This window comes from Salvelinus namaycush, chromosome 3 (assembly GCF_016432855.1).
Source record: "Salvelinus namaycush isolate Seneca chromosome 3, SaNama_1.0, whole genome shotgun sequence".
NCBI lineage: Eukaryota > Metazoa > Chordata > Actinopteri > Salmoniformes > Salmonidae > Salvelinus > Salvelinus namaycush.
The window spans coordinates 36,876,666-36,903,983 of NC_052309.1; the positions used below are offsets into that span (position 1 = coordinate 36,876,666).

The window sequence follows — 27,318 nt, forward strand, 5'->3', positions numbered from 1 at the left end:
GAAACTATTAGTATAGTACACTAACTCTATTCGTTGAAAGCTCTCCTGTGTATCATAGCTGACATTTTCCCACTGTAACAGAGCTGACATTTTTATCCGTGTTACAAAGCTGACATTCTATTGGCATATTTCCAGTGTAATGGAGTGGATTTTCCTGTCCATTGTGAACCTAACAATGCATACAGTACCTGTGTGCACACGGTAGTGGGTCTCCAGCTGGTGCTTGAGGCTGAACTTCTTCCCACAGCCGTTACATTCGTAGGGCTTTTCCCCGGTGTGGATGCGCTTGTGGCCCTTCAGAGTGCTCTCGTCACGGAAGCAGCTCCCGCAGAACTCGCACTCATATGGATGGTCACCTGCTGAACACGGGGGACAAGGGAAGGGAAAACATTTATTGGAGTCCACTCATATCTTTGTGTTACGGCTGCAAATAGACAAAAAATGTAAATGCCAAAAAATAATTAGACAAATATGTCAATGGACATACAGAAATAATAGAATTACAAGTGGTTTTCTATTCAATGCGAAGATGAATCACGTGACAAATCACACTGAGCTATCAGCGGCAGAACTCAAACATTCTTATTAACACTAACGAGATAGCACCCCTCTTTTTTCCAGTCCACTCTCAAGTTCTCTCTTTTTGTAGGTCAAATTAGAATACTGTACCCTTGCCGCCCTGGTGCCACTCGTGTAATTGGTATTCAGATGTCAATAATCAGGGATATTATGATATGCGGGGGCTCTCTCCAGCGCTCGGCTACTAATTGCTTTCCTGTGTCTGACTAGCAGCCTCCCATACATCATTCGCTCCCCACTACAGATGCGCCACGCTGCCAGGCGTGTAATGTTCTTGATATTTAATGCATTTCACTCAGCCGCTGAAGGTTTAAGTCATCGCCAATGACCTACGCGTTTCATTATCTGGCTGTCCGAGCGGCACCGTGCCTAGGAATAAATTGCATTTCTCGTTATGTACTGTCATGCTCTGGCACCCATCACCCCCGTTAAGAGACAATGTCAATTTCCTCCAGCACGTATTTTCATTGGAGACGCACCCTTAAATGCTATTCACTTTTGGACGTGGCGGCTGTTTGGGGGGGGATGTGACACCCGGCGAGTTTGACGCTTTCGGGTTGAGGGGATCATTTTGAAAGGGAGGGCAGTGACAAAAAATACAGCGAAAAAGTGAGAGATAGAGAGAAAGAGGGAGAATCAAGAGTGGAGGGATGAAGAGAGAAGGGGGAGGGTAAAAATCAATAAAAGTGACAGTCTTTATTTGTCTGCATGAAGTTATCAGTGGCTCCCGCTGTAAGACATTGTGCTCTTTCTAGCGTTTCAGTAGCTGCAGAGATCACAATCCATCACAGAGCGCGGCGGGGCCCGTGCGACGCTACAGGAATAATAATGGAGCTGAGATTCACCTGCCTTTAATTAGAAGCAGGCTGAGCCCCAACCAGACCAATCCGGAGGAGAGCATGCTAATGCTCAGTGCACAGACTACGGAAGGTTATTTACCTTCAAATGCACATAGGCAATGTGTTATAAGTCATACACTACATATATAACTAACACTTCAAAATGTCATTCTTATTAGCAGGGGAGCGGACTTCATTGCTTCCCTCTGAAAAAAGTCAATGTTTGACATGAATAAAAATGCCATAATCACATTGTGTTGTGCAATCCAAATGCCAGGCAGGACTTAATTTTGTCAGGAATCCATTAGCTCCCGGGCACTGGAGATGCAGCATCGTAAATCAGAAGTCTCTCTCTCTCTCTCTTTCAATGCCTGTTGGGATCTAAGACACAATGCCTGGGGTCTAATGACAGCGAGGGGGCACAGATGAGGACCCAGCACACCGAGGCAGAACCGTGGTATGGGAGTGGACCCTTGGGTACCCCGGGCACTGCCACCTGCGTTTCCATGCCCCCTGGGGGTGCTGGCGCGGACAGTGTACCTGCTGCCTCGACACCTGCTGCCTAGCCCCCCTCTCCCCAGGCCCTGGCCAGGGCAGGTTCATTATGCTATAAGCGGCTGTAAATCAGGAGGCTCTGTCACTGCCAGGGCCATCTCTCTCTCTCCTTCTCCCTCTCTAGCCTGGCGCTATCAAACAGCTGCAAACACAAAACACCCTGCTGCAAATGGGCCCCTAGTTAAAAAACAAGCGGCCGCTGCACAACAACGGAATATTAACGAGGGCCTGGGCCGCAGCACGCGTCTGCAAGCACGGATGGGAGGGAGGATGGAGGGAGTGAGGAAGGACAGAGGAGGCTGCCATGACTGCCATCATTATGAGCCCCCATTGTACAACAGTGAGTCTGTGTGTGTGTGTGCAGCCTCTCGTTTCAGGGACAGTGTGATGGAGGGAGAGAGGTGAAGTAAGAGGGAGAGGGATAGACAGCGTATCAAAGAGAATGAAAATGGGGAGGGACAAATGAAGAGAGACAAAGAGGAAGAAGTGAGAGGGAAATAGGGAGGAGAGAGAGAGACTGTGGGGTTAGCCTACCCTTCTCCAGGGAATAAATCATTGGGAGATTGATACACTCACTGTAATAAGCATCATTAAATCGGTTGCCTCTCTCTGTCCTCAATACTGAATCAATGTCAAAACAGTAGGTGACATCAGCGAAGCTGCTTTCTAAAGCAATCAGTTTTCCCGAAACAACCTCTGTATCAAGCATGCTAATACTGTGTATATTGTACTCGCTCTAGTTATTGTGCTTGCAGCTGCGAGGTAGAAGGCAGAAGACATGAGGGAGATGACGATGGTCTTGTTGGAAAAGGGCAGCCAACAGATGGACTTCTTGACTATTGCGCTCTTCCAACAAGTAACCTACTACTGCGTAGTACACACAGAAACATGAACGAGATTATTATATCATCAAAGGGCAAATATATTTAAGAATTGCCAGTTATTTCCATTTTCTGGAAATTAGGACTTATTTTTGGCGACATGCGTCTTGCCGACTTTTTAATCCCTTGACAAAGGCCCCCACATAATATTAAACGGGTGCTTGCGACTGGCTCATTGTAATTTAATACACGCCTACGGAGGATCAGGTTCAAAGCAGCGAGACACTGCTGCCTCACTGCCCGTGTCTGGCTGCAGCTGCCGAGATGGGGATTGGGATGACATTTCAGCAAGTCGTGCGTGGGGACCATCCGCGTGTCCTCTCTCGATGTTTGCAGTGAAAGCAGAGTAGCAGACACACGGGTACAGTATACAGGACCGCCCCGTCTTGTCACTCGCGCTAAAATGCAGCGCCTCGGCTTGTAAATAGGCCGGCTGCGCTCATCTCGCCGCATTCATTTCAATTATTTATCCGTGAGACTGTGAGCTAGATCAGCTCTGACAGTGAGGCTGTTATTTAAGGTCGCAGAGAGAAAAAAAGGGATGCGAGAGAGAGCGGCCATCCTTTGCAAGCGAAATGGGATTCATTTCCATGTTCTCATATTCTGTCAAGGTAACAGGGGCTTCTCCCTGAATCACCTCATCCATCAGGCTATTTCACTCTCCAGCCTTGTCCTATCACAACATATAGTATTAACATGGCCTTTCCTCACTAACAAACCAGCCTTGAGGTAAATAGCAGCTCTGTTTGATCATGGCATATATTCATTCAGCAAATGACCAGATCACCCTGTTTGTTCAGCCAGCCATGCCAATAGTATACTAGCCTACTAGGAAGTAGAAAGTGTCTTTTTGAGCCGGGATAACATGATTCCTTCTAGGAAGAAAACTTGAAGTGGGTTAGATAGGCCTAAATAGGAAACAATGTTCCGCAGTCAGAGCCATGAACATGTTGCCGTGTGACACGTGCTGTTGCCCTGCAGGCTCCACACAGTTTAAACCCAGGTTGACGTTTATTGGGATGAATCCTGTCCTGGCGCCAGGCCTGAGCGATTTCCACTCGATCGGCCACAGCAAACTAAAAATTTCCTATATCGTAAAAATGTATGAAACCAAATTTAGATTTTTTTTTCTTAATACACTGCTCAAAAAAATAAAGGGAACACTTAAACAACACAATGTAACTCCAAGTCAATCACACTTCTGTGAAATCAAACTGTCCACTTAGGAAGCAACACTGATTGACAATAAATTTCACATGCTGTTGTGCAAATGGAATAGACAAAAGGTGGAAATTATAGGCAATTAGCAAGACACCCCCAATAAAGGAGTGATTCTGCAGGTGGTGACCACAGACCACTTCTCAGTTCCTATGCTTCCTGGCTGATGTTTTGGTCATTATTGAATGCTGGCGGTGCTCTCACTCTAGTGGTAGCATGAGACGAAGTCTACAACCCACACAAGTGGCTCAGGTAGTGCAGCTCATCCAGGATGGCACATCAATGCGAGCTGTGGCAAGAAGGTTTGCTGTGTCTGTCAGCGTAGTGTCCAGAGCATGGAGGTGCTACCAGGAGACAGGCCAGTACATCAGGAGACGTGGAGGAGGCCGTAGGAGGGCAACAACCCAGCAGCAGGACCGCTACCTCCACCTTTGTGCAAGGAGGAGCACTGCCAGAGCCCTGCAAAATGACCTCCAGCAGGCCACAAATGTGCATGTGTCAGCATATGGTCTCACAAGGGCTCTGAGGATCTCATCTCGGTACCTAATGGCAGTCAGGCTACCTCTGGCGAGCACATGGAGGGCTGTGCGGCCCCACAAAGAAATGCCACCTCACACCATGACTGACCCACCGCCAAACCGGTCATGCTGGAGGATGTTGCAGGCAGCAGAACGTTCTCCACGGCGTCTCCAGACTCTGTCACGTCTGTCACATGTGCTCATGTGCTCAGTGTGAACCTGCTTTCATCTGTGAAGAGCACAGGGCGCCAGTGGCGAATTTGCCAATCTTGGTGTTCTCTGGCAAATGCCAAACGTCCTGCACGGTGTTGGGCTGTAAGCACAACCCCCACCTGTGGACGTCGGGCCCTCATACCATCCTCATGGAGTCTGTTTCTGACCGTTTGAGCAGACACATGCACATTTGTGGCCTGCTGGAGGTCATTTTGCAGGGCTCTGGCAGTGCTCCTCCTTGCACAAAGGTGGAGGTAGCGGTCCTGCTGCTGGGTTGTTGCCCTCCTACGGCCTCCTCCACGTCTCCTGATGTACTGGCCTGTCTCCTGGTAGCGCCTCCATGCTCTGGACACTACGCTGACAGACACAGCAAACCTTCTTGCCACAGCTCGCATTGATGTGCCATCCTGGATGAGCTGCACTACCTGAGCCACTTGTGTGGGTTGTAGACTCCGTCTCATGCTACCACTAGAGTGAGAGCACCGCCAGCATTCAATAATGACCAAAACATCAGCCAGGAAGCATAGGAACTGAGAAGTGGTCTGTGGTCACCACCTGCAGAATCACTCCTTTATTGGGGGTGTCTTGCTAATTGCCTATAATTTCCACCTTTTGTCTATTCCATTTGCACAACAGCATGTGAAATTTATTGTCAATCAGTGTTGCTTCCTAAGTGGACAGTTTGATTTCACAGAAGTGTGATTGACTTGGAGTTACATTGTGTTGTTTAAGTGTTCCCTTTATTTTTTTGAGCAGTGTATAAAGTTAGGCATAAAGTTAGCAGGGTGGTTAAAGTTAGGGTTAAGGTATAAAATAATATTTTATGACTGTGGCAGTGCCAGCTAGTGACTACCCTACAGAGCTGCCTCCAGTACATGAGTCATCCCAATAAATGCCAACCTGCATCTCTAGACTGATAATACTGCATTGTGTTCTTCTTTCTGTTGGGCTACTGAGCCATCGCTACTTGTCAAATATACTGTCACCCATGTCTGTTAACGGGACAGCTCATCACGCCTTCATAAGAAATATGGATCCCTTTACAGCTGATGACCTGAGGGGATTGTTTTGACAACCTTTTCCCTGTACGTCGTTAGCAAGTCTATGGCTTGCTTTCACCTGGTTTGGGATATATGGTGCCCTACTAGACATAATTGGTTGCCACAACATAGCCAAATTATCTTGTCACATCGTAAAAGTCTAATTATTACCTTTCCCAACATCACAACAATAGCTAGGTTTCCATCCAATTTGACAGATTTTCATGCAAATATTAAAACATCTGTTTAAAAAAATGCAATTTTCACACCAGAGGTTTGTTTCCATCAAACAGACTTGTTGCGGACAAAAAGCAGTGCATGATGACGTAATGCACATAAAAAGCACTTTGTCGTATAACTTTTAATTGACCAAATAGAAAAAGGTAATATGGTTCCATCCATATTTGATCAATATTTTCGCATTAAAGCGTTTCCACCACAATTGCTGCAGAATTAATTTGACACAAAAAGCTCCCCACCATGTCGAACGAACAAATTGTCTATTCACATTTGTGAAATTGTACCGACACTTCCTGTTTCCATAACAGCTGTCGTGATTTTTCCTTTTCACACGACATGACTTTACTCACATAACAAGGTTGGATGGAAACGTGATTATTGCACAAGGTAATGTCGACCAACCTTCCCACAATCGTTCTGCAATGTTGTGTGACGGTGTCCTGTTGTTAGTAGGATAGTCTGAGAAGGAGTTGGAGTTTACTGTTTATTGCAGGGGAACATGAGTGGCCTACAGCTGTGTGTCCTAGTGCTCTAGGATAGATGGGGACTTGACATGGCTGTTACTAAACGGTATTCTGCCACTGCCACTGACCTGTGTGCGAGCGCAGGTGGCGTTTGAGTGCGGTGTGGCTGGGGAAGGTGCGATTGCACTCGCTGCAGATGTAGCTGCGCACGCCGGCGTGGACCTCCATGTGCTGCTGCAGCGCCGGCTGCGTCTGGAAACGCTTCCCGCACAGCAGACAGAAGATGGCCATGTCCAAACCTGAAGGAGAGGGAGGAGAGGGTGAGTTTTCTTTAGTCATTTAGTCTGGTTTATAGATTTACTTGAGCAGGAGATACTTTTGAGCGCAATCTGACAGAATATCACATGTTGACAGTCACGTAGCCAAGTTATACATCATTTCTGGAACAAGTCAAAAAGTAATAAAGGCATCTCTTTGTTCTATGGATTTTCAACATTATTGTTCATTGTACAATGTGGTACATTTCTTGAGATCTGTCTAGTCTTTTTTTAAGGAAAGACGTATCCTAAACCAAAGGAGGTGTCTGTCATTGTAAAACACCACTGGGAAAAGCACAGCAGGCTTGAACATTTCAATTGTGATCCCTTACCACAAGAGGTCAGTACCAAGATGAGAGCAATGACAACCAAGGTGAGCAGTGTGACAACAGACAGGCTAAGGACTGTGTTAGACTGGGTGCCGTCAACACAATGGGATGTGCAATGGCCCTGTTTCTCATGCTTGGTGCACTTTAATATGTCCCTCATAGAACACACTGTGAGGATATGCTTTCACAATCTTTTTAAGCAAACCATTTTTAATCACATAAAAACGTTTGAAGATGTGCTTAATACTTCAGTTGAGTCTCGAGTCCAACAAGTAGCATTCATTTTTCTCCAGCACAGGCAAACAGGAATACAGCAAGCACAAACGTGCACGCACACACTCTCTTCACACTTTTTCAATTACCAGACTGGGGAAAACTCTGGGGAAAGAGTGAGTGTTTAGAGCTCAGCTTCTATTTCATCAGTCAATAACGCATCTTTGGGGCAAAGCTGCCACTAATTTAAAAATCTATGAGGAGCGGCAGCCTCATGTTCATAAACGCACCAGAGACAGCCCTCCCCCTGGATCAATCACTGTCTTGCCTCCACACTCGGGAGAGAACAAGGAGGGGGGGAACAAGAGGGAGCAGGGGGAGAGAGGTAGAAAGGAAAGATGAGGAAAAGGTAGTGAGAGGAAATATCAAGCAGCCATGTGCACGGTGAAGAGATCAATGGGGTAGAGGGAGAGAACAGAGGGAGAAAGAGGGAGAAAAACAACAAGAGAATAAAACAGGGCCTGTCTTTAAATCTTCTCATAGTGAGGCCATAAAGGCACTTCCGTGCTAATAAATACTTCTTCCCCCCAACTTCTTATTCTCCTTCTTCCTCTTCTTCTTCTTTTATCAATGAAAGAGGGGCCATTGATTGGGGCCGATTGTCGCTGGTATCCCGCCAGGACTTGAGGCACTTAAGGTGGCTTGATTGACAGGGCTGCCTCACTCCTTCTCCCTATATCCCTATCCCCCTCTCTGTAATTTAACAACTCAGGGTGCTCTGGAGACAACACAGAGGGCGGAGCATGACCGCTACCTCAGGGCTACCGCACATAAACAATTAATGTCCAAAACTAAGAGTTGAAGTATGAAAATGGTTTGAGTAGTTTTGGGGGCAAACAGAAACAGGGCGATTGAGAGAATGAGAGAAGTGGAAGGGGGAGAGAGAGAGAGAGAGGGGGGGGGGAAGTAGAGGGACGGGAGAGCGAGAGAGAATGAGGGGAAGGTAGGGGGAAGGGACAGAGCGCGAGAGAGAGTGACAGGATGGGGGGAGGGTGGGGTGGGAGGGAAAGCTGTGCAGGAATGTAAGAGGTTAGCATGCCTTTGACCTGGGTATGGGATGAGGTGAGGTCTGGACATGGTGGAAGGAAAAACTAAAACCTCCACGCTGACTGGAGCTCCCATTTAACCCCACCAGATCTGGGTTGAACTACTATTCGAAATAATTTCAAATACTTTAGCTGCGCCCGATTGAGCTTGCGTGTTGCAATGAAACAAATTAAAAAGTCCCAAAAGCACAAACCCCCAAAATACTTTGAGCACTTAATCAAACGCTCAAAGTATGTAGCTTTTTTAATAGTACTTGAACCCAGGTCTGAACCAACTACTCTCATTCCTAACTACTACTAGGATTCCCATTCCCACACAGGAGGTTACCTGATTCCCACCACACAATAATAACACTTCTATGGCCGTAAAACGCAGACCTGTTTAATGCTTTTAAGTGAATGGCACACAGGACTACTGTGTAGGAGAGAGTGTATGCACGCACATGACCGTGTGTATGTAAGTGTGTGTGTGTGTGTGCATTAATCCTGATGGCACTGCTCTTGTAGACTGCCCTTTTACCTCTGATATTCCGTCACACACAGACGCACTAGTTCAGTACAATAACCTGTACTCACTTCTTTGCCTGCGCTTTCCAGCACCACAGTAGTATATGCCCTACAACACATACTGTAGACATTCATACACATTTACATAATGGTGCAGCAGTCTTTCTGAGAAGAACTGTGTTTACCGTGCCATTGTGCAAACCAGATGGCAGCTGCAATCTTGGGGTCAGAGAAAATGTGAGGGTCGTTGCCTCTTCATTAAGACCATACGAGACATGGGTTACAAGTGATCAATATTAACTACAGTATATACTGTACTAATCAAAGTAATTAAAAAGCACTTTCTTTTTCAAAACATACAAGCTTTCAGAGTACTACGTCTGTCATTTTTAAGCGGTTTGCCATTTGATACAGCATTTGAACCCATGACGACTAAATAATAACCAATCCTCTATTCCGCTTGGTAGAAAAGAGGAAAGGACATAAGAGGGCACAGAGAGCGAGACAGAGACAGAAAAAGAAAGAGAGAGAGAGAGAGAGGGGGGGGGGGGATTGAGGAAGAGAGAGCGAGAGGGGTACAGACAGAGGTGAACAGGGCCTCCAGTGTGTCATGGAAGCGCATTTGTGCTGATTAGCGTTAGCTGGAATTAAGTGCTACAAAGTGAGGCAGCCGGTCCAGTCTGAGGGGGTTGGTGTAGGCGATGGGGTGGGGGGGTTAGAAGCAGCAGTGGCAAGGTGAAGGGCTGACGGATGAAGGGAGGCACAGAGATAAAAAAGGAAGGTGGGAGTGGAGGAGAAAAGTAGTTGACCCGGGAGGTCTATTACAGTGTAAAATTGAGTCGGCCCAAAGTGACACCTGAAAAGAGGTGGTGGTGGAGGAAGAGGAGAAGGGGGTCTCACTCCCACTCTGGAATAACTTACCTCCTCTCTCTCGTTCTTACTCTGTCTATTTATTAAGGCCTGGCCACAGTACATTGGGGAGGGGGCTCTACTCTCGTCTGGATGCTAGGCAAGCGGTATCTTAATGGCCCTGGAGTGGCAAGCGCCGTTATTTAAGCAGGGACGGACAGGGCCTTTAATGGAGAGGAATACTCCTGGAGAGCAGGGTGACATGCCCGGGAAAGGTAGGCCTACAGCCAGAGGAGAGAATAGCTACAGGCCTGCATGCTGGTAGTGGTGGTGGGGCTTGATGCTGTCTGCCATGGCCATTCCTCTGTGGAAGGGAAGTGATGTAGGTAGAAGTGCCCTTGTGATGAAAACCAAAGTGATTTAACTGTAGATGAATCCCTATGCTTTTTATGAATTCTGCCAACACCTCTTTCAGAAATAAAATGTCTTATTTTTTGCTTTGCAATAAAACGAAAGTATTACTATCAACAGTTTTACTACGGAGTGTCTAGCTTGCTGTTAGAACATGACAATGTATGAGTCATACAGTAGGTGTGAGCGAGTACTGAAGTCACTGTCAATTAGCTTCTTTCAGCTCAGCCTGGCTCTCTCCCGCTGCTCTGTCTACCACCTCAGCCGTCTGTCTGCTAGCTGGGTTCTCTTTACCTGTTGCTTTTCAATGAGTCGCTGAAACATTCACTGTTGAATCATGGGAATTGTAGGAGAATCGATTATTCAGTAGAGCCACAAAGCCCTGCTTCCACGGTTTGTGTAAGGACTGGACAATGTATCATACGATGGTGTGTGTGTATGTAACAGAGACTGACTGTGTGTAAGAGTAAATTACTGTGTGTGTGTGAGGAAGAGACGGAGAGAGAGCACACACACAAGGTTGTATTTACGTCAACCTTTCTGTCTCATTTAACCCAAACAAAGAGGGAGACGTGAGCCTAATATGATGGAGAGAGACTTTTACGACCGTGTTTCACGGCATATTAAATGCCACTGCTGCACAAACCTGGGTCCACACTTATCTAGTCAAAAACCATTGGTGTGACCAGCATATTACACCAAGTTTGAATAATAACAATAACAACACAGCTGTGATCACCATTACCACTTCGGATGTCCTGGAGCTATGGGCATTGGTCAGGCGTCATTTCGTCACTCATAGGTTGCTTCTCTAGTACCTAGTGCTTGAGGAGGTACTAAAAGTCAACCAGCTGTGTCTGTGTGTAGTGCAGTGTGTGAGAGTGTGAGAGAGAGTTGTCCCTGCCTTCAGAAGAAATCCCCCCCCAAAAAGCTACACTCACAGGCAGACTTGGCTTCGACTGCCATCTACTTTCACATCTTCCCTTGGTGTGAGCTAAACGGCCACGAGCACTAGGTATTTCTAGTCTATGTATCTGAAGCAGTCCTCCTGTTCTTGTCAGTACCACACCTAAATGGATGGTGACTGCTGTCTTGTCCATGGGTGTGTTAGGGTACTAAGCACCACAGGGTTAATGAAGCAGAGAGGTCTAGGGACCTGAACACGGGCGTCAAATCACAGGCCATTAGATCAGGGTTAAGGATCCACAGCCCTGCCTTTTACGCCCTCTTCTCCCTCTCATCAATATGCTCCAGCATTTAGCAGGATCCTGCATGTACAACAACAACGTCTGCCTCTTGACTAGTACTTTCAAAAATAACACGCGCAACAGCAGCAATGGGTGTCGCTGGTAAGAAACGTGTCACACGTGAATTATTCCCCTTGATGAATGAGGAATTAATGTGTAAATAACTACATAAAGTGGGTGTGTGGTGGGGGCGGGCGGGCGGGCTTGAAGAGAAGAGTGTGTGTTTGCGCTGTGAGAGAGGTTGGGCCTGACAGCAGGGGGGGAGTCAGAGGGGGCAGCTGTGGAGGGACAGGTGGGGGTGGCGTGGCGTGAGGGGGCAAGGGTGTGCACCCGGAGAGGGGAGCTCTTGGCAGCCCCTGCTGGGCCCGGGGGGACAATGGGTGCTGGCAGGGTCCGCTGAGGGGGACAATACCGCCAGTGGACTGCCAAGACCCACACCCCGAGCTGCAGTGTTGGGGGATGTAGCTACCAAACATATCATTCCTCCTATTCGACACATTGAAGGTCTTGAAGAGAATGACAAAGGTAGAATCTCCATACCAGTTCAACACAGAGACCCATTTTCTCCACTACGCCCCGTGAGGTGCAACGCCGCATTGAAAGCCTCCATGACCTTTTCACATCCACGGTAACCTGACGCATGGTGAAAACCAACCACTGAGGGGTCTTGTGTCTGAGACAGGCAAAGCGGAAGGAGAGGATAAACACCACCTCTGTCCCTCTTGCCTATAGGGCTCTGGTCAAAAGTAGTGCACAATTTAGGGCTTAGTGTTCCATTTGGGACATACCCTCTGTCTCACCTCAGTCACCCACACAGATCATAGTCATATTTGGACTGTGGGGCTGTGAGGCCTCAGTAGGCGAGGTGGGTCGAGTGGAATCAGTGACCAGAGGGACACTGTGAGGTAAACGCTGTCTACTGTCCAGCTCCCAGCAGCCTCTATCTCTGAGGCCAAACAAGGCACTATGGGGGCACTGGCAACATGCAGCAACACAACAAATGTCACTGAGAAAGGTTAGTGACACACAGAGGTTCTGAACTGTGGAGAGGTAATTGATGCTAATTGATAATATTATTTTTTCCCCTAATGAGAGTACAATGCGCTCATGTACCTTCTGTTGAGTGAGAATTGTTTCTTTCTAAACTCACGTCCGGCGTGAACCGGTTGTGTTAAAGAGCCTGGTATGTGCTCACACGTGCACGCACGCATACGCCTGGAGGAAAAGAGCAGAGCCATCTAATCCCTGAGAGTGGCCTGGCATATCAGAGGCACCAGGCCTGGACCCCGGACAACAGGTCTTGACCGCAATACAGAGAAGAGAGAGGGAAAGAAAGGAGAGCAGAATGGAGAAACACAGAGAGAGAAAGAGAAAAAGAGCGAGCCGCACAGGCTAATTAATTCAAAACGCCTCACTGGCTTTGATAAGAAACGCAAGAAAAGAGCCTCGATTAATTTTTTATTGATCTAACGGGAGAGAGGGTGAGAAAGAGATAGAGGAGGGAGAGAGAGTAAAATAGAGAGACCGAGGATTACATCTACATGCAATTAATAAATATCCATTGTCGGAATATAATGATCTGTGGAATATAGACATCCAATCAAATGATCGGCTGGCTGTATTTACAATCATAAGATATGGTTTCTCTAACACACAATCGAACACGATGTTTATATAATACATACAAGACCTTAAAAGGAACCTGGCGTCGAATAAAACCCTCATTATTCTCCCGAGCTCAAAAACACCACACAGTGTAACCAACAAACCTGGGGAAAATACCGTGTCCTGCATACAAAACACAATTTTCGCAGTGCCGTGCGCCACCATCCATGCCAATAGTGAGTGATAATTCACATCAGAGTGTCATGGAGCGGGCATCGCGAGATGAACCGTTCTCTGGTTAGATTAATACCACCAGATGCAGACTAGATGCAGCTTTCCATGTTGTCTGTTGTCTGTAGCTTGTGAGGTGTGGAGACACTTAGTTGCTTCCATGTTATTTTGTTTTGTTGCTTTTTTGTGCCATTGCTTTTTCTGGGTGCTACGTGTTGCTTGTCCTATGTTGCTCTGAACGGGCTCACTGCTCATTGTTTGTTTGTTTGTATTGTTATTGTAATTGTTTTTAGTAACCTGCCCGGGGACTGCGGGTGAAAATTTGCCGGCTGGCTAAAACCAGCACTTTTACTGAAACGTTGATTAAATATTCACTGTCCCTGTAAAAATGAACTCAAACTCAGATGCCATATTAATTACCCAGAGATACCACACTGCATGGTCAACGAAATGGACATTTGAGCTTCAAGGGAAACATCTCTATTCTGGGAAAATTCATCACTTGGAAATATCTGATGGTCCTCCTCACAAGATACAGTAGGCAAGGTTTTTGATATGTTTATGGTACAGGTTTTTCATATATTTATCAATCAAGAGCCTTAACCAATATTCAGACTGACTGGAAACAGTAAACTGCAGATGTTTGATGTTGACATACCGACTGGGTTTTGTCTGGCATCTATTTAGGAATGTACATAATGGTCTGTTCCGGGCCATACCACCTTCCCTACGTATATGCAAGGGGTGTCACTCTAGTTTAGATGGCGGGCCTCTTGATTAATCTGCCCTGCGCTGCCGAAAAGCTCTTAAAGATCATAAATGGCGTACGGACAGAATTTACAACATCAGCAGGCCGTTCAGCAGAGAAAGAGGTGTTGGGGGGGGGAGACGAAGACAAACAAACAAAGAACGGGCGCCGTGCGCCTTTGTAAGAGAATATAATTTACAGTGCACAGCCGGCCCTTGCCTTTGGTCCTGCGGATAGTTTACAAAGCAGAGGACCGTGCTCGTTCGCCCTCGCTTCCTCACCCCCTCCTCCTCCGACGCCTCTGTCTTCCAATCCCACAAATCCGATTTAATCAGACAACTTGCGCAGTGTGGTTCGAAGTAAGAAAAAGGATAATTAGTAAACAGAGAGCTACTCGGCAGCTTCATTGGCATTCGCACAGAGTTACTGTGTCGCATTTAAAATGCAGTCTGATGAAGTCTACAAAATCAAACCATTTGTTACTCCTATTGAGGAGGCTTCAGGCCAATGGCAATTAAATTGGAATTAGTGCGGGGGAATGAGATACGGCAGATTCATACCAAGGAGGGGGAAACTGTCTGGATGATGTCTGGAGCGTGCTCAAGTTTACAGTGGCCAAGGCTTGGATTGTAAATAATGTGGTTTCCGCTTGATCTCTTTCTCGTTCTCCCTTTCTGCCATGACCGCCTTTGTCACCATACCCCACGTCATTCCTCTTCTTGTTTGCTTTTTTGTCCTTCTGTTTAGGTTCTGAGTAAATTCACCCATGTTTATCATGGTCTTATTTTCTATATACAAATAAACAAGCCCATGAGGAATTATTCCTGAGAAATACACATGCAGGGTACTAAATCCTATGTTGACAGCAATACAGACGCATTACATCATCACACAGGGATGGAACCAGATCAGCAGGCTGCCACTCAGATTTGGGTTGACAGGTTTATCATACTCACTGATAATCATATGAGTCTAGCGCGTGTGTGTGTGTGTGTGTGCACACACTTGAATAGGAATTGGAGCGCATGTGCATGTATGTATTTGTATGTTTTTACTTTGCATGTGAACGCATCTGTGTATCTGCGAACCAAACAGCTTGTGTATACTGTGCATGTGCACGTCTGCTTTGAATGAGAGAGAGCGAGAGCGAGAGCGAGAGCGAGAGAGAGAGCAAGAGAGCAAGAGAGAGAGAGAGAGAGATGCCATTTGCTGTGCCACAGCTGATTGGGCACAGTGGTAATGGGATGGGGCTAACGGTGGGCGAGAGGGAGCACGCTGGCCAGCGAGGGAGGCTGGGGGCGGAGAGGGGACAGAGGGGGGAGCGAGAGATGGGAGATAAATGGAGTGCAAATGATAGGGAACAGCTCCTGCAGTAGAGCTGGCTTCCCCAGTGCTCGCCTCGCCTGGCCGTGGTAACCGGGCCAATGGTTGCCAAGGGTGTCGGTGGTCACAGTCCCCTCATTGGCCACGAGCGACGGGCATTTACAATGTAGGGTGTTGTTCAGGGGGATGGCCAGAAGGGGTCGAGGTGGATGATTGGTCAAAATGAGTGGTTGTAAAGTGTCTGGTCTATCATAAAGGGGGACATCTATACATGTAATCAATGTGATGGGTTTTACATTTATTTCAAGGCCAAATTAAACACATTTTTGTAAAATATGAATATATATTTTTTAACAATTAGACAATTGCACTTGTATATCTTAAATAACTATACTACTTCGTAGTCACTTCTATAACGAAGGTTACATACATACACTGAGTATACAAAATATTAGGAATATGACTGACTGACCAAGTGAATCCAGGTGAAAGCTCTGATCCCTTATTGATGTCACTTGTTAAATCCACTTTAAATCAGCGTAGATGAAGGGGAGGAGACGCGTTAAAGAAGGATTTTTATTGCGACATGGATTGTGCATGTTTGCCATACACAGGGTGAATGGGTAAGACAAAATATTTAAGTGCCTTTGAACGGGGTATGGTAGTAGGTGTCAGGCGCACCGTTTGTATCAAGAACTGCAACACTTACGGGTTTTTCACGCTCAACAGTTTCCTGTGTGTATCAAGAATGGTCCACCACCCAAAGGACAACTCAATATTAGGAAGGTGCTTGGTACAAACTCGCCTGATTCAACTCATTGAGGGCTTGATGATTAGTTGACAAGTTGAATCAGGTGTGCTTGTCCAGGGCTACAAAAAAAGGTGTCATGTTTGAGGGTACTGGAGGACTGGGATTGGGAAACACTGCTGTAGGTTGATGCCAATACCAAAGAACATGACTGGAAATACAAAGGATTTCCAACAATGAAAATAAATGACACCGCTCACTCAGATGACAAACTGCCACAGTGAAAAGAGATTTGCACAGACAAGTCATTTGTATGTCCTGTGGTTTTCCGCTTAAAATGCTAAATTGTCTGTCCCTTTGTTTGCTTACTGATGAAGCTTCACATTTGATCGCATTCCTTTTCCCCCTCTTCTTTTTACACTTACAGGAATTGGAGACCTGCACCTCGTAAATGGTTCCTAGGAAATGTATTCAGTTGACGTAATAGTAAAATTGTAGACTATCCTTTTGTTGGAGAAAACACTGTCAAAAAATATTTTGAAACCAAAAAAAGGATGTATTGTATATCCTTAAAAATGCAATGTGTTATTACAGATTCAATAGAGCAGGGGTTCCCAAACTTGATCCTGGGCCATTACACTCACCCTCCTCCCGGGTGCACATTTTGGTTTGAACCCAAGCACTACACAGCTGATTCAAATAATCAAAGCTTGGTGACGAGTTGGTCATTTGTATCAGCTGTGTAGTGCTAGGGAATAAACTAAAACGTGCCCCTGCATAGAATACAGTGCCTACAAAAGCGATATGTTTAGAATGGGCACCTGTACTTCTCCATGACCCTAGGGGACTGAGGTGTCTTGAGACATCATGTGATCCGAGATCAACTGAGCTCTACATCCCACCATGAGAAACTGATGTAGAGAGTGCGAAAGACAGACAAACGGGAGAAAGCACAAGCATGCTCCAGAGAAATAGAAAGACAAAGGGAAAAAATAAGAGAGAGGGAAAGCAAGACAAATATAGGAACACACTGTCCATAGAGAGAGAGAGAGAGAGACAGACAGAGAGATGTAGGAAACTCCACTCTGAGGGGCAAGTGACAGATCTATCACCTTTCTGTCTGGGAGCCATCCAGTTTGTCTGACTGTGTATATGGGAGTGCCACCAACGTGACAACTCATCGGCCCCCACCGTCTAACACACCCCTCATTTCCTCTCACTGTACCCTCTCACCATCAACCCCAGTGTCTCCAGTCCACACATTAACAATCCTACATTCAATTCTAGATAGTTCAACTACAAACCAACCAATTATTTTCTCCACTTTCAGCCCCTGTAGTGATGTGTGTGATTTTGTACATAGCCCAGTAGCTTCACAACCGATCAGTGGTTCACCCATTCACCCTTCTCCACTACCCCAACACCCCGCAGTGAGAGATTTTGCTGTAATCCATACAAATGAAGGGCTGGGGGACAAAAATCCCCCCTGTTGGTCTCTGCTGTAGTCATTAACAGGTTTCAAGTGCAAGAAAAGCCACATTCCCATTGCTTCTTTTCCCCATTCCATTGCCTTTTTCCCTTGGTATGACTGGTTGATAATGTGGCTGGGAGTGGAGCAGAGCACCCCCCCATCCCTGCATTGGAATTCACTTTCTGCATCTTCCCATGATTTATTCCCAGTGGCCATCTGGACAGTGGACAGACAATGTGGCCAGGGCTCTGAATGACCGGCCGTATTAGTCATAGGCTCTTAGGCTCGACCTCTTACGTCCCTAATCTTTATACTTTTGGTATTTTGCTGTGGCCAAATGACCGGAGCTAGGCCCCCTCCCCTTATCCCTCCCTCCCTTCTCTCTTTTTCTCACTTGGCGCTGACACGGTCTTTCCCAGTGGACAAAAGGCTTTCAGCGCCTCTCTACTGTCACCCCCCTCCCTCCTACTCCTCCCCCTTCAACCTCTAGTCCAATCTGACAGGAACGGGAGTTTGTTTTGTTTTCTGAGACGTCGGGGGAAACAAGAGAAAAGGGGACTAAAGCTGCACGGCTACAAAAAAATGGGGGGTTAGGGTGATGGTGGTGAGCTGGTGTGGGAGGGAGATCCCATGGGTGCAAAAAAAGGTAAAGCTAATCATATCTGAATGCGATGGGAGAAGCATGGCCGAATGACTTATAAAGATAAAGGTATTAGGTATAATAGGGATGGCATGCTTCTCCCCCAGCTTAATGTAGGCCTTTGTGGGTCCTAGGGTGCTACAAGTATCCCTTTTGTTGGCGCTTCGGTTAAGGGCAATGTACATTTCAAACCTCGCGGCCCAGGGAATGAATGCTGCCTCGAGACAACTGGCTAGCCCAAGTGAAAGCTGTGTTTGTATAACTGCAAAAATGCCTAAATAGACAAAGGAACAGTAATCAACGTGCCTTCCATAATTTGGGAGCCCTTGACCGTATGGTGGAGCGCTCTGTTCGCGTGTGAGCGTTTTTGGCGTAAACAACCGAATGAAAATGTGAAATGCAAGGATCATCGGATCCATTTTGTTTGCCATTTGTCTCCAGACTGCAGTTAAAGCGCAAACAGACTTCTTTGTTCCACACACAGGGTCAAATGGAGCACTCAGGGGAAAAAGCCAGCACCTCCCTTGGTCAGACAAACAAAAACTATGTATATGTGATGTCTGATTACTGGAATAGGGGATACAGCACTGCATCTACCAAGCCAATCCATAGGCTCAATACAGCCATGACATTTCATCTTAACAATGGGAACACTCCAAGTGTCTAATATTCAAACTCCATAACCCTGTTGTACTGAACAGCAACAGAGAAAAGGCAAACAAGCTATAGCGAGAGAAAGCAAGATATGGAGTGAGCGAAACAGAGTGCGAGAGTCCGCGTGAGAGAGAGGGAGTGAAACAGACACACAAAGAGCGCAAGCGAGAGATGGAGTGAGTGAAACAGAGAGACCGAGAGAGAATGAGAAAAGAGAGAGGGATGCATTGGTCCGAGCCCCTGCCCTGTCTCTCCCAACAGTTTTCTGTCAACTGTTGGGAGAGACAGGGCAGGGGTTGACCATCTCAATTAGGTCGGGCCATTTTACTAATGATCTCTGAAACATGTTGATTTAGAGAGCGGTACAGCCCTGACCTTGAAGCCAAACAGCAAACAGCACAGCGCTCAACAAGTCTTTGTGAGGGAAGAAAATACTTTATTTATAGATCAGCTGAGTGTCGATCAAGCCGCAGCATCAGGAAGAGGGCCCCTTGGAGGTGGGGTGGGTGGGGGGGCCTGGGGAGCGCTTTTGAAGAACTAATACAGCATTCTGCCTCAATCTCTCCAACCACCCTTTTAATTCCATTAGAAAGGAAATTGATTTGGGTTGGCTCTTAGCGGCCACAGAAGACCAGTAGCTCTCTCGCTCTCTCTCTCTTACACACACACGTACGTAGCGGAGCCTACGCACACACACACTATCAGGTGGAAATGGTCGACGGAAAAACTAAATCATTTAAGTGGGTTAGCCAGGAAGATGTGAATGTATTCGTTATTTTCAAAACTACATTTGGCGTTATGGGACGAAGGCGGAGGAGAGGCAGTCGAGATAGAGCCCAAGGCTTTCAAAGCTGATGTGCGTACATTATCTATAATCAATACGCCTTTAGAGGGACTCGGAAGAAGAAAAAGCATGCGCGCGTACACGCACACAGTCCGTTAAGGGTTCCCTCCTTTCATTTGTGTGAAATCTAATGAATGTACTTCTTCATATTAGTGGAGACACTCATCGTTGTTTATCCCTGGGAGATAACACCTGTCAGTCTGACAAAACGCTGGGAATTCATCTAAAAACAGATGTTACTATCAAAACATCTCATCTACAACCATCCATCTCAAGTCAGCACAGGCCTTCGGCATGAGTGACGTCAGTCTGGCAAGCATTTTGGCTCATAGTGACTGACGAGCTCTATGTATAACTGTAACTAAGAACAAGTCTGACTTTACTTGTCCTTCTACTGTAGGCTATAAAAGTACATCTGGGCCGATATGGACCAAAATACATATTGCAAAATCCATATCGCGATAAATTGACTAAATTGAAGCGATAATGATAAATCGAACGATGTGCACAACAGTTTTTTAAAAATACAAACAAATCCATGACCTCCCGAGTGGTGCAGTGGTCTAAGGCACTGCGACCGGGAAACCTATGGGACTCCTGTGGCGGGCCGGGCGCAGCGGTTGCCAGGTGCACGGTGTTTCCTCCGACACATTGGTGCGGCTGGCTTCCGGATTAAGTGGGCATTGTGTCAAGAAGCAGTGTGGCTTGGTTGGGTTGTGATTCGGAGGACGCACGGCTCTCAACCTTTGCCTCTCCCGAGTCCGTAAGTGAGTTGCAGCGAAGAGACAAGACTGTAACTAAGAATCGGATACCACGAAATTTGGGAGAAAACGGTATAATTTAAAAAATCCACTAGTTTGATGGTTATTGACACCCATATTAGCAAACTTATTTAATTTCAAACTTCACATTTAGCTAGAGAGGATACTAACGATGTCACGACCGTCGTCAGGGTGGAAATGACCGGACCAAGGTGCAGCGTGGTAAGTGTACATTTTCCTTTATTTATGTAAATATGATATGTAATATAATTTTGACTTCATTTCATATCAATTTGATGATTGATCAGAAGTAAGGATCTCAGTTGAGAGTTCATCAGATTGTTGGAAAGGTTTTGAGATATGTTTATTAAAAAAGGATACGTTGTTATTGTTGCATTAAGCTGTGATTTATAATTCATTCAAGGACAACCTTTGCACCTTGAATGGCAAGTAATGGTAATTATAGTATAGAAACCAACAACTGTCCAGAGGCATTAGTCTCAGTATGTGTGTGTGTGTGTGTGTGATCTGAGCGTCAGTAGGGCTAGACGGACAATCATGCTTCCTGCCTATCACGACAATGTGAACAGGCAAGGATCTCATACCAACATACCCACGAGTCTCTCAATGGGCTGCCTAATAGAGACCCGAATTATCATGCATAGCATAACTTGACAAACATAGGCTTGGTGGAAGTGCACTTTAAATCAATATCGCCAGCCAGATTTTATCAGAAATGGTATTATAGCCGATTAAGATCTTCTCTTCACTGTGAAGTTACAAGGCTGTCGACCCCACATTCAAAAGGTAGTTCAATTAGTAATTTGCAGCGCAGAGCGTCTGGCAGCCCAGAGTAAAGAGGCATGTTTCAAAGGGATATCAAAGTGAGCCGAGAGACTCGGCGAGGCAAAGAAACCCTAACAAGAACGTTACAGCTTTGTATCCAAGTGAGCAACAAGTATGGTCCTATAGAACGGATAATGCCATCATAGGCCTGGAGTTCACAGGGGCAGTTTCTGAGAAACCTGTGTATGTAATCCTCATGCATTGCCTACACACTTAAAAAGTGAACATGCACTATATATACAAAAGTATGTGGACACCTCTTCAAATTAGTAGATTCGGCTATTTCAGCCACACTTGTTGCTGACAGGTGTATAAAACCGAGCACACAGCCATGCAATCTCCATAGACAAACATTGGCAGTAGAATGGCATTACTGAAGAGCTTAGTGATTTTCAACATGGCACTGTCATAGGATGCCACCTTTCCAACAAGCCAGTTAGTCGAATTTCTGCCCTGCTAGAGCTGCCCCGGTCAACTGTAAGTGCTGATATTGTGAAATGGAAACGTCTAGGAGCAACAACGGCTCGGCCGTGAAATGGTAGGCCACACAAGCTCACAGAACGGGGTTGCAACACTCTCTACCAAGTTCCAAACTGCCTCTGGAAGCAACGTCAGCACAATAACTGTTGATCGGGAGCTACATGAAATGGGTTTCCATGGCCCGAGCAGCCGCACAAAAGCTTAAACCATGCGCAATGCCAAGCGTCGGCTGGAGTGGTGTAAAGCTCACCGCCAATGGACTCTGGAGCAGTGGAAACGCGTTCTCTGGAGTGATGAATCACGCTTTACCATTTGGCAGTCCGTTGGACGAATCTGGGTTTGGCAGATGCTAGGAAAACACTACCTGCCCGAATGCATAGTGCAAACTGTAAAGTTTGGTGGAGGAGGAATAATGGTATGGGGCTGTTTTTCATTGTTCGCGCTAGGCCCCTTAGTTCCACTGAATGGAAATCTTAACGCTACAGCATACAATGACATTCCAGATGACTTTGTGCTTCCAACTTTGGGGCAACAGTTTGGGGAATACCCTTTCCTACTTTCAGCATGACAATGCCCCCGTGCACAAAGCGAGGTCCATACAGAAATGGTTTGTTGAGATCAGTGTGGAAAAACTTGACTGGCCTGCACAGAGCCCTGACCTCAACCCCATCGAACACATTTGGGATGAATTGGAACGCCGACTGCGAGCCAGGCCTAATGGTCCAACATCAGTGCCCGACCTCACTAATGCTCTTGTGGCTGAATGGAAGCAACATCTAGTAGAAAGCCTTCCCAGAAGAGTGGAGGCTGTTATAGCAGCAAAGGGAGGGCCAAGCTCCATATTAATACCAATGATTTTGGAATGAGATGTTCGATGTGTCCACATCATTTTGGTCATGTAGTGTCTATATAGGCCATGGGCTTCTAAGAATGCCAATGGCAAGTCTGAATGCAGACTACTAGTGACAATGATAAAAGGCACTATAATACATTATAAATACTGTGTCTTCCGATGGTTCATTGATGTGTGCTAATGGATGGAAAATAAGGCCTAAATTAAAATAATTATCTATTATAAGGACCATCATTGTCATTCTCCTGAGGTATGGGATATGTCTGGTGTTGCCCTAGATTGCCTAAAAGCAGATAAACAATCCAATTCAATAAATTGGTCCTGCAGGAGAATTATGAGAGGGAGATTAGTGGGAGATAATCATCTAACTGTAATGATAGCCGCAATTGCACAAAAATGGACAATAAATTCATTTGTGAATTAAAAAATCACAGATAAACTGAAAGGAAAGAGAGGAAAAACCCTACGGATATTGTACTGTCTGCATGCAGTTCACCAAACTGCCTCTGAACACCAGGTGGAGCTCTTCTGACTCGACCACCCCACTGTGTTCGCAGTGCCTCGACTCTCTGCTCCACAAGTGAAGCGAGTGCAGGCAGGGGGAAGACCTCAAATGACCTCACAGAGTTGGAACAGGCTCCAGAAATCCTGGATTTTAATTTTTCCACTTTCCTACAGCTGTAATGTGTGTACAATAAAGATACAGATCAGGGGCTGAAGATTAGCCTATAGAAAGTAGGTTCGGGGAGGGTCAGGAGTTTGTTGCGCTGCACTAAAAGTCACTGAAGGGGATAGGAAAATAACAGATTATTCCAGTCAATGAGTGAGAGTTGCTACTCTACCAAAGCCTCAAAACATAGAGAAATGGGGATAATTGAATCTGCCTTGTATTGGAAACATCGCTCAGACAGCAATATTGGCGAAACAGCTCAAAGCCCAACCTCAGAGATGTGTACAGCAGATATTATGATATCAATGTATTCAGTGTTTTTACAGAGTGACTCAACCACCTAACCTGTCGCTCTGACGTTTCAGTCTCTCCCTCCTACCTTCTCCGTCACCTCTCAGCGAAATGGTATATCGCTATGTGCAGTCACAGTCAGTCAGTGATACCTTGAGAGTCCACTCAGACAACCACAGTGTGGGCATCCCCTCTATCCCCCTCTGCAGTCGGTAGTCTCTTCTCCCTGTGGGCCGTAGATCATCCCCGACAGACCCCAGGAAATTACAGCGTGGAGAGGAGAGGAACTTATCGCGAGGCCAGAGTGGCCGTTATAAATCGCCACACTTTTCAGGGAGTTTGCAGGCACCTTGTAGTAGTGGTCTGCTTGGATAAAAACCCGACACAGACGTACACCATACACCACCATACACCAACATACAGATATGAGCCAAAGGGGCAAATGCAAACCCAGATGCAGTTATGCACAAACACTGACACACATACAAAAAAGTGAGACACCAAAACAGACACTCTGTCCTCACACATTGAAATAAATGTCTCTGAAAGTATTAAACACACATGCATATCAATTAACTGCAAAAGGTTCAGGATAACACAACTTTTTAGAAAAACACAAATTAGAAGGGAATGAGTGAAACGTTTAACTGAATACCTAATCTTTCACTAAAAAGGGAACCTAACCAGTAAGTGGACAGACCTTGCATTCTGGTGTGAACGGTTATTTTTTTAAGACTTGTGCCCTTTCACCTGGCCCCGAGCCCTAGCCTGGGGTTAAAGTATAATCCAGGTCCTGTGACTACAAAGGCTGGCCCCTGAGGGTCAAGGATTGGCACATTTTTTGAATTGCACTGTCATCTTGAGCCCCGACCGACTGCACATCAAAGGATTACATGGCCAGGCCTCTTCCTTCCACTTGTGTTAAGACAGCAAATTGCCAAACCAATTCCGCCTTCTTCTCTAAAGCATTAAATAAATTGGACTTGCTTTTGGAGAGGAACATTTTGCTTGCGTGAGGAGAGTATGATCTCAGAGAACTTTCAGAATAAACCGCTATCAAATTAAATGGAGATCCGACTATTGGAAATTCACAAAGTTTGTTTTGAGATGTTTTATGTCAGCTCTTATCTTTGAAAATATTCATCTTAAAAGACTAAGGCTCAATATCGTTGCTGCTAAAACGTTCCATAACAGTTTTTGTGCTTTTTTAACAAACGCATTTAACGGCCTCGTAACTCAGCCTTAAATTCCACATTTTGTTTTATAGATTTTCTGTCAATACCGTTTAAAAGAAAAGCACCCTTTGAATTTAAGACCAATTCGCTCGGTTTAAGAGCGGCTTAAATTGATGTTCCCCCCTCCCCCATTTTCACAGGGTGAAGAAGAAGATAAAGAAGAAGAGGGAGAAAAAAATGTTTTTTGTGAGGCTTCTCTCCTGGCGCGCAACTGTACAAAAGGAAGCAGATTTGCGGAGGAGATGAACCCTGACCCCTAAGCCGCTGAAAGGTCCACAAAGGCCCAAATACCACCTAATCAATCACATTCCAGGAGCAGTGGTCAGCGGGCCGTGTGGCCGGACTGTAAACGGACACTGGGCCCTGGAAGGGGGCCTCTAGACTGAACCCCCCACCACCACTTCACTCCAGCCCTCGGAATTCCATGGTGGTGGTGGTGGTGGGTGGGTGGGGGGGGGGGGGGGGGGGGGGGGGGGGGGCTGTTTATCTCTCCCTCCTGGCTGGGGGATCAATTGGGGCCAGAGTGGACACACCAACAGGCAGTCATAGTCTAGAAATGAAACTAAACACAGTGAGCCACTAGCTAACACCCTCTAATTTCCCAAGACAAACTGACCAAACTAGACGGACCAGAATTACACTAAACCGAGATAATTAGCCAAACTAACTTAGAGCACAGTCTTCAAATAATTTTTTTTCTCTTACTTTCCCTATTTCTTCTTTGATGCTGTGGATTCCAGATGAAGTAAAAAATAAAAGGAAAAGGAGCAGAGACATATAGGAGTTGAAACTGAACCAAACGAGGCTATATTGAATTAAGAACCCAGATCAAAGGTTTACCAGTAATGACAAGCCCCACAAAATTGCTAATTAAATGTACAGCATTCTAGAGGAATGGATAATCAGGTAGAAGCGCTGACTCACTCACAAAGCCAACACCTGTGCAAATAGACAAAGCCCTTATCCAGCCAGTTTGGAAATCCTAACACCAGAATAACCATCTGACAACATTCTTGACACAGAAAAAACACAATTTCACCTACACACACAGAAAATGTACCCCTCCCCTTCCTTTTCAGGAATTAACACTGAGCCGACTCAGTTTCTGAGCCTTATCTAGCTTTAGCGCCATTTCATTTTGTGGGGTTTCTGTGACTTGTTAAAGGCCTGACCAGGTTCCATCTATCAAAACAATCCTGCTCCTCTGAAATCTTCTATTAACTGATAAGAACCAGGCCCTCCATGGGAGTAATGGGTCCCACCTGAGTTCCCACTTCGCACTGTCATCCGCCATCGAGGGAAAACTAGTCCCTTCCTCTGAGGTACAATGCCTCCACATTCCACTCTTTTTTCTGCTTCCGTTTCTGTCACTGTTTAAAAAAAAAAAAGCAGTCCACAGCATTTCTGTGAGAGATTTAGGCTATGATCCTGAGTCACTCCAGTCACACAGCATTTTGTCAGACTTTGACAAACGCCAGCATACTGTAAGTGACAGCAATACCCATAATTCCGAGTCACAGTAATATGATTTAATAGGAAAAGCACAAGCTCATCTGGCTTGAAGAGTGGCCCATCTCACTGAGTCTATGGGCCTAATGCCAACACAGAGTAGAGATTTACCGAGGTTAAGCCACCATAATCAATATGACACTGTTAAGTGCACTTTGATTGTGCAGTGCACATTGGAGATGGACATTCTACATACCTTGGTGCTCCCCCTGGTTTACAGCCGAGCATTCTCCAAGCCTAAACTGCCTTTTGAATGTCATTGTTCCGGGGACATTAACTTTTATATGATTTGATGAGATGTACAAAGAGAGGATGCGGCGGCCATCTTAATTTGTATTGCTCCTCGCGCCATTAGAGTCCAGTCGATTGGCCGAGGGGAGCTAAGGTTTGTGTAATCACACACACCACACACCATCCTTTCACACAACACAGGTAGCGAGCGACGGTGAGCGGCTAAATTGGCCAGTGTGAAACTCATGTCACTAGGCAACCAGATCTGATGGTTCCTTTGTGCGGGGTGAAAGGTTGGAAGTGCTCACACTAATCTCCCCGCTTCACAATTAAATAACAGAAGAGCCATTTCAAACCCTTCTCCTCTTTCTGTGGCGACAACAAAAAAAGAAAGCAAGTCAACCCCCATCTCTCCTCTACCAATTCCTTCTGTGCTAATCGAAAGGTATTTGCACTGTAAATTAAAAGTGGCCTCTCGCGTCACTGTGTTTTTACACGATGAAGCACTTCTAAAGATGTCCGCAAACGGCTCAAATCTAATTATGCAGGAAAATTTACTCCCAATACTGCTGTGGACAAAAGGGCCTTGGCTATAAAGCCCCCACGCCACAAGGTTAATATGTGGTAGGAATATTTCAAGGTGGGAAACCGA

The 27,318-nt window shown here is 45.9% G+C and overlaps 1 protein-coding gene across 2 annotated transcripts in view; it reads right to left on the reverse strand.

Annotated features, from left to right (window-relative positions):
• The window catches only part of LOC120031185 (zinc finger and BTB domain-containing protein 16-A-like), a 125,080-nt gene that overhangs the window by 7,465 nt on the left and 90,297 nt on the right, over positions 1-27,318 (reverse strand). Inside the window, exons 5-6 of one of the 2 annotated variants that reach the window (XM_038976830.1) lie at positions 6,676-6,846; positions 189-356 (exon numbers count right to left, since the gene is read on the reverse strand). In XM_038976830.1, coding sequence (XP_038832758.1) covers positions 189-356; positions 6,676-6,846 — 339 coding nt within the window. Of the gene's footprint in view, positions 1-188; positions 360-6,675; positions 6,847-27,318 lie in introns of both variants that reach the window. The other variant, XM_038976824.1, reaches the window with a different exon arrangement.